Consider the following 7,908-nt stretch of genomic DNA (forward strand, 5'->3'; position numbering starts at 1 on the left):
TGGTTATAAATACACATGTTTGTTGAGGACAACACAGGGCAGAGACGGTGCTGTACAGAGCTGGTATAGGCTTGGGGCTGAACGCCACAGAGAGAAGACAGAGTCCACCCAGCAGGGTAGGCCAGGCAGCATTCTGGGGCCTGTAACACTTGGTTGGTGGGCAAGAGGCGGTCAGGGGTTTGGTCCAGGGCTGGTGGAGCCCCAGGTACCCTGGAGGCTCCCTGATCCAGTCTGACCGAGGTCCTGGGCGGTATTGACGGTGGCACCTGTGTTCAGCTTACATCATTCAGGGCCTGGTGGGATATGAGGACAGTTAGCAGGATGCACAGGGTAGGAGGGCAAGGAGGTCTGCCAGGGACCACATGGGCCACTCACCTTGCGTGCAAACTCAGGCAGCACAAAGGCCGCGCGGTGCACCTCGGAGTTGTAGTATTTCAGCTGCATCTGCTCCACCTGCGCCTGCGTCAGCTGCTGCACGGGCTCCCGGAAGTTGGTGCTCTGGGGGCCGGGGACCGTGGGGCATCAGGGCAGGGCTCTCTGTGCCCGCCTGTGCCCCATCCCGCGGGCAGCCCCCAGCTCACCGGGTTTTTGCTGCACAGCATGAAGCCGATCTGGCCGCTGGGGTAGGTGGGGATGGTGCAATAGGCATAGCCCACCACAGGGAAGAGCGACTTGCAGAACTGCCGCATCTCCTTGATGAGGTCCAGGTGTAGCCATTGGCACTCGCCTGAGAGAGGCTTCGGGTCAGCCCATACAATGGCCTGTCCCACCCTGCCAGTCCAACTGCCTGTGGCCACACTTACCCTGGCAGCAGAGGATGCCATCCTCCTTGAGCGCCGTCTTCATGAGCTGATAATAGGATTCCTTGAAGAGGCTCTCGGCAGGGCCTGCAGGAACAGGGACCATGGCCACCCAGCTGAAATCTCAGGGCCACCATCACCCCGTTACACAGACTCACATAGCTCCCCACCAGTGAGGAGCCAGATTCGGATACAGTTCTACGGCATGTGGAAACTGAGTATGGGTGCTGAGACCGATTGTCCCCACAGCTGAGGGCCAGGTATCTTAAATCTACCCTGGCAGTGATGTTGTGGGCAATGCAGCACAGGGGAGGTTGGCAATGGGGCCTCAATGGACCAAGGCCAGATCCCCACTCTCTTCAGGTCCCCATCGTGTAAAAACAAGTGACCTGAGTCCTGACTGCAAGTGGCAAAGGACACCATAACTCTAGTTTGGCAGAGGTGGCTGCACGGCATGGGGCCCACCCTTGCTCACCCATAGGGTCTGAGGAGTCAGTGATGATCACGTCAAAGGCATCTTGGTTCTGTTTCATGAACTCAAAACCATCGCCCACGTGTAAGGTCAGCTTTGAGCTAGAGTAGCCAATGGCCATACCTGGCAGGAACTTCTTAGAGACTTGGATGACATCCTGGGTAGACAGGAAGAACCAGGTTGAGTCACAAGGGTTGGGGAACTCCAGGGTCCCTTACAGCTGTGTCTCCCTGGATGAGCCCTTCCCTTTTTGGGACCTCAGCTCCTTATGGGGTGTTGGCTCTTGCTGCCACTCAGGTGGCATCTTGCTCTGTTCTTGTTCCTCCCTGCAGATCAGCTGCCCTATCTGAATGGGAATTACTTGCTTCTCCGTATCTTAAATATGTTTTTATTTATTTATTTAAGAGAGACAGAAAGAGAGAGAGAATGGGCACACCAGGGCCTCCAGGCACTGCAAACCAACTCCCGACTCATGTGCCACCTTGTGCAGCAGCTGGCTTATGTGGGTCCTGGGGAATCGAACCTGGGTCCTTAGGCTTTGCAGGCAAGAGCCTTAACCGCTAAGCCATCTCCCCAGCTGTCTCTGTATTTTAAATGCCTGAAACTTCCAATGCCAACCTGGAACCTTCCCATACTTCTATCTAGCTGGTAGCTTCTCATGCAGACCTCAGTTTCAACACAACTTCTTCAGGGTCTGTCCTGACCACCCAGGTAACTACATATATTTACTTGAGAGAGAAAGCACAGGCGTGCCAGGGCCTGTTGCTGCTACAAATGAAATTCCAAATGATGGATGCATCATGTTGTGCATCTGGCTTTCTGTGGGTACTGGGGAATCGAACACAGGTTGGCAGACTTTGCAAGCAAGAGCCTTTCACTGCTGAGCCATCTCCCTAGCATGTAACCACCCACTCTTTAGCCTGCAACTATCTGTCTCTTCCTTACCTTACCCCTTGTAAGTCCTATTGGGCTCCCTTTTAATGTCTCCTGTAACGCAGAACATGGGCAGAAAGGGACTAACTTGTCCATCACTGTATCTGCAACACCTCAGACAATACCTGGCACACAGTAGGTGCTTACTAGAAATACAGTGGGTGTCAAGGGTAGATGCCTATCCTCTCAGGAAATGTCTGTGAGCCCTGCCTGGGCCTTAGATTAGAAGTCAGCTCCAAGTGTACTGAGAGTTAAGATCCATGGTGCACTCTGTGCCAGGCCCCCGGTTTATCTGATTTCCCTAGTCAGTGTTCTCATCCTGGGTTTTGCAGATGAGGAAACAGGCGCCCACAACACTAAGCACCTTGCCTCAGGGCTGAGCTGGGCCTGGTGACTCAACCCCAGGCTTCCTGTATGGCACTCACCTCATCAATCTCGCACTGAACCACTGCCTCCACCGAAGGGTGCTTCACCACCTCCCTTAGGACGCCTCCATCTCCACCCCCGATGATCAGCACCTACGTGGGGGCCAGGCCAGTGAGGATCAGTTTCACTCATACAGAACCCCCATGGAGCAACGCAGTTTCTCTGCTCCCCTGAGCCCTACCTGTCCTCCTTCTCAAAAAGCCCTTCCCTACCTCAGCAACCTGGTACCTGGGAGTCTCCTTTCCTGAAAACCCGTCTCCTCTGAGAGCAACAGTCCCAGTTCCCCCAGAAGCTCCCCTCACCCTTGGGGGCACGTTCTCTGACAGCCCTTTAAGCAACATCTCCTCTGGTCCCAACCCCTCATGCCCACCCTGTTCCTTAGGGACCTCCAGCTCAAGGCCCAACATAAGGGACTGTGGTACCTTTCGGGGGTTGGGGTGGCTGCAGAGAGGCAAGTTGGCGATCATCTCTTGGTAGGAGAACTCGTCCCTCTCCGTGCACTGGATGACGCCATCCAGAACCAGCACGTTGCCGTAGGTCTTGCTGCAGGCAGAGTGACAGTCGGGAACCTGGGTCCTCCAGCGCGCAGGGGATGTGCCCCAACCCGCCCTGAATGAACAAAGTTACCCCCCGTCCCGCCATGGGGTCCCAGGGGCGAGTAGTGAGAGTGACACGTGGCGGGGATCGGCCAGGCCAGCCCAAGGGTGGGGGTTGGGGTGGGACTCGGGGTACCCTCGGCTGACGTGTCCCGAGACTGACACGTGGAGCACGGCTCCCTCCGGTCCCAGGCCCGCCCGGAACGCCGGCCTGCAGCACTGGGATCGCGGTGCAGGGCGGGGAGGGCACCGGCGTGGGGGGTCGGCCTAGTCCTGTAAGAACTTCTGACAGTTCTGCAGGGAGCCGTGGGCTGGGCGGCGGGCAGTGGGCGGCTGCGAGCCCGTGGCGGTACCTGCGGAAGACGAGGATATCCTGGTACCGCGAGCGCTGGTGGTGCAGCAGCTGCTCCACCTGCAGCGACAGGGCCTGGCCCGGCCACAGGCTGCACGTCTCTCGGAACCAGCCCTCGCGGATGGCGGCGGGGCCGGGCGCGGCGGGGCCGTCGGGGCCAGGCTCCATGGCTGGCGGGCGGCGCGGGGCGCGGGCCCGGGACTTGAGGCCGCGCGGAGCCGCAGCACAACGGGACCAGCTCCGCCCGCCGCCCGCACCGCAACCTAGCCCGGCCAGGGAGGCGGAGCCGGCCGGGGGAGGCGGATCCCCAGATGCCCAATGGCAGCGCGGAACAGGGGCCGGGACGAATCGGCGGCGCGACCTAACCAGGTGCTCATTGGCCGCCGGCTCGCAGCGCCACGCCGATTGGCTAAGGCACGCCGTCCATTCGCGGCAGCAGGGTAGTGAGGCTCGCTCCAGGGGCCACGTGGGGCCCCGGCCGGTCGCCTTAGTCCGGGGGAGGGTTCCGGGGCGGATCGCGCCGGCGCCAGGGGTCTGAGTCCCTCCTCTGGCCTCTGGCAGGCGAGGCCCGGCCCAGGACCCTCAGCCGGGTCTGAGCCAGGGGCTGTGGGCGCACTTGCTTCTGCGCCCAACCGGGTCCCGGGCTGCGGTGGACCAGCGTTACGTGCTACCGCCGCAGCTAGAATATGATGTATCCCTCATCACCACCAGATTTGGCAGCTCGCTGGACTCGAACAGATCGTGTGGTTAGTCGGGGCGCACTGAAGATTTATTTATTTGCGAGAATCGTCACAGCTTGTGATTTGACAAACTAGATTTAGCCATTTCCCTTTAGATTCTGAGCCAGGAGCGGGTGCCCGCTGAATACGAAAGGGGTTCTTTTCTAAACGAGTTTCTAAATTTACCAGCAATGCTCCAGAACAGGCCCAACACATGCATATTAAGCATCAAGAAAGATAAGCACTTAAATTAAAAAAAAACAAAACAAGTTGGGTCTTGCACCTTGAAAGGTGGGAGTGTGCTGGTTTATGAAAATGTCAAGGAACTTAACCAGAATCACATTAAGCATGCTAATTACCAAATATTAAATGCTAATTGCACTACACGCAGTTCGCATGCCAAGGAAGGAAGATGAGCCGGTATAAGCTATTCCTGACGATGCCAGGGATGTCTGTTGACTGATGTCCTGCGGCTTCCACCTGGAGTGGAAGGTTAGTGTAGCCTACTGAAAAGCACCACGCTATGATCTGAAGGTGCAGCCTTGTCTGGGAATACTGGTGGGCCTTGACTATGCTTTTAAAGGGGGAATCAAACTTAACAGCATCCAAGATGATTCTTTGAAGGATCACAGTGGCGCAGATGGAGTTGCTGTGTCCATTCCCTACAGGCTTGTTTAGGCCCTTTCTACTTGGGGCAAGCACCTAGATGACCTAGTAGACACCCTGTACTTCCCCTTGCCCAGAGTAGACTAAGTGCCACAAGGCTGGAGATGGCAGACCCAGGTGGCAGACTGAAGACAGTAGGTATTAACTTCCATCTAGATGGTGTACCGCTGAGTCCAACCCCAGGAAGAAGGGAGCCATTTCTCTAGTGTCCTCCAGTGAGGACTACTGCCGGTGACATCCATACTCTCACTGGGAAAAAAGGACCCCCCTCACCCAGCATTCTCCAGTTAAAACATGCTGAAGTTGGCTACACCTTTCAGGTTCTGAAAAAACAAAGACCCCAAATGCATAGTACCAGAAGGGCCACCCAGATCAAGACCACCAAGAGGAAGGGCTGTGGTTTTGCCTGTAGCCTCACTGCCCACCCCACCTAAAACCACAAAGGATATTGAAAATCAGAAGCCAGGCTATAGCAGGAAACAGCTCCCTAGCGTGCGGAATTTCAGCCGCCAGTCGTGTACTCTCACAGAGAGGGGAGGAAGGACAGGGCAGCAGAAAGGCAAGTGTGGCCACTGGTCAGAGCAATGGGGTCTATCACCAAAGAGACTAGTTAGGCGGTTAGCATTAGAATCATTTAAAAAAAATACTTAAATTTTTCTTTGAGAGAGAGAATGGGCATGCTAGGGCCTCCAGCTGCTGCAAATCAACTCCAGATGGGTGCACCTCCTTGTGCATCTGGATTACATAGGTCCTAGGGAATTGAATCTGGGTCCTTTGGCTCTGCAGGCAAACACCTTAACCTCTCACTAAACCATTTCTCCAACCCAACTAGAATCACTTTTTTTTTTTTTTTTTTTTTTTTGGTTTTTCGAGGTAGGGTCTCACTCTGGTTCAGGCTGACCTGGAATTAACTCTGTCATCTCAGGGTGGCCTTGAACTCATGGCGATCCTCCTATCTCTGCCTCCCGAGTGCTGGGTAGAATCACTTTTAAAGCACTGTTCAGCCAGGCAGATAGCTGTAGTCAAAGGGGAACAAATTTGGTCATTATGTGGTGGGACCTGGCTGAGAAAGCTTATGGCAAGTTGCCTGAGGGGCCTCAGAGAACAAAGCGCCTTTCAGCTCCTGGTGCTCTCCTGCCCCACGCTTTCCCTCTCGTACTCCCCCCTCCCCACCATACTTAAAGTCTGTATTGAAATATCTCAAGAAGCCAGGCATGGTGGCTCATGCTTTTAATCCCAGCACCCAAGGCTGAGGTACCGGAGTGCAGTAAGACAAACTGTAATAAACTCCAACTCTACTCCATAGTGGTTAGCTCTGAAATTCTTTTGGGTCAAAGCTATGCATCCTGGGTTTGCCTAAGTGGAGGTCCCTAAAAGATAAAGAACTTCTGTTGAGGGTGATAGTGGGAAGCAGTACCTCTGTCTTCCTCTTGCTTACATCTCTTTAGGGGCTTACCTGGGATCTGAAGCATTGTTGGGTAATTGCCTTCACCTGGGGATGGTCTATCCTGGAGGTTCTGCTGTTTTGAAACCCAAGGCAACTACAGATTTAAGACAATGACTTACCATGTAGCCCTACAAAGAGTCTTCAAATGATGACCCTCTCATGTCCCTGTTAGACTCAGCTGGCAAAGACTTGCAACCCGTGAGTAGGTGGTAGTTGTATGGCAAGTTCCTCCACACTGAAAGCAGTAAACAACTATTGCCAGCTTTTGCAAAAGCAGCTGGAACAAGAGATGGGCATGGGAAGGGTCATTAGATCCTCATCTGAGACCTCAGACATGCCCCGGGGCCAGCTGTATGCAGTGACTTGTATGCAATGCTTGAGGTCTCATAGCCTCAGGAGGGAGATAGACTACATAGAGGGTCAAGATCAAGGGACAGTGAGTCCCCCTGGCATGCTGCTTTGGGGTCTTCATGCTCTGTAAGTCAGCTCCCCCTTGGAGACTGCGGAAAGAGCAGACGCAGGGGTGATCCCAACACAGGCAGCAGACCCACCTAAGTGGCTGTGGGAGGTCGTCATCCACGATGAGATGAGGATTCTTGGTGGCAAGGCTGCTCTGGAGGACCCTGTGATCTGTAAGTAAGCCCTCACCCTGCGGCTGTCAGAGGAGCAATCTTCACACAGGGAGCTCCTTGAAGCTGCCTTGGGGAGACAACATCATCTAGGGAGGGGTGAGAATTCTCCGTGGTGCAGCTGCTTTGTGGGCTTTAAGTTCTTGTAAGTAACCCCATTAAACTCACTGGTATTGGTGCAGGTGCAGTCATATCTTGGTTTGTCACCTGAACCCTATCTGGGGTGAAGATGTGTGTTGGCATCTCCCCAGGGGAGAAGTTTCCTGCAACAGTATGGTTTATACTCCTGTTCAGCATGGAATAAATTACAGCAAACATAATTTCGACTTTTGGCAACCCTTAACACTAAGGGCTTCCAAGTCTTAAGGGAAGAAGGTGAAATTGAGCCAGTATAGAAAGGGAAAATTACGGGAACATGGAAGGGGAAGGAGCCCCTCACCCTGGCATCAGGTCGAAGCCTCTTGCCAGTTGAGAAGCAAGGATTCCTGCACAATCAAATTTGCTGAAAAGGTTGCTGACACAGAAGAAATATTCCTTTCACATATAAATATTTTCTGTTAAGATAGCATGAACCAGGCTTAAGGCCCTGGGATAGGATAGGGCCTCATTCTTTCCCTAGACTGTTACTAAAATCTTGAACAAGACTGGAGAGCAATAAAGGAAGACACCCAACATCAAGCTCTGGCTTCCACACTCACACACATGCGTGTGTACCCACACTTGTCCACACATATGCAAAGAAAAAAAAAAGATGAAAGCCAATAATGCTGGTATACACTTGCAGTACCAGTACGTTGGAGGCTACAAGTATGAGGCCACCCTAGGCTACCTAGTGAACTCCAGGCCAACCTGGGTTATAAAGAAATCC

At 54.1% G+C, this 7,908-nt stretch overlaps 1 protein-coding gene across 1 annotated transcript; it reads right to left on the bottom strand.

The window, feature by feature from the left end:
- On the bottom strand, window positions 1-3,769 carry Srm (spermidine synthase). The gene is made up of 8 exons (XM_004657649.2): window positions 3,581-3,769; window positions 3,054-3,174; window positions 2,631-2,723; window positions 1,276-1,429; window positions 804-887; window positions 582-727; window positions 376-498; window positions 1-293 (listed from the first exon to the last, which is right to left on the bottom strand). The coding sequence occupies exons 1-8, from the start codon at window positions 3,745-3,747 to the stop codon at window positions 273-275; spliced, it is 909 nt and encodes a 302-aa protein (XP_004657706.1). The 5' UTR covers window positions 3,748-3,769; the 3' UTR covers window positions 1-272.
- Between the last annotated feature and the right edge of the window lie 4,139 nt (window positions 3,770-7,908).

The sequence above is a fragment of the Jaculus jaculus genome, chromosome 5 (genome assembly GCF_020740685.1).
Source record: "Jaculus jaculus isolate mJacJac1 chromosome 5, mJacJac1.mat.Y.cur, whole genome shotgun sequence".
Classification (NCBI taxonomy): domain Eukaryota; kingdom Metazoa; phylum Chordata; class Mammalia; order Rodentia; family Dipodidae; genus Jaculus; species Jaculus jaculus.

Bases quoted from the DNA above. Each gene is read 5' to 3' on its own strand.
- Srm (XM_004657649.2), bottom strand. From the start codon at position 3,747: ATGGAGCCTGGCCCCGACGGCCCCGCCGCGCCCGGCCCCGCCGCCATC. The intron at 2,724-3,053 runs GTACCACAGTCC...GCCCCCACGTAG, and splicing joins GCCACCCCAACCCCCGAAAG to GTGCTGATCATCGGGGGTGG. The intron at 1,430-2,630 runs GTGAGTGCCATA...CTGTCTACCCAG, and splicing joins TTCAGTGCGAGATTGATGAG to GATGTCATCCAAGTCTCTAA.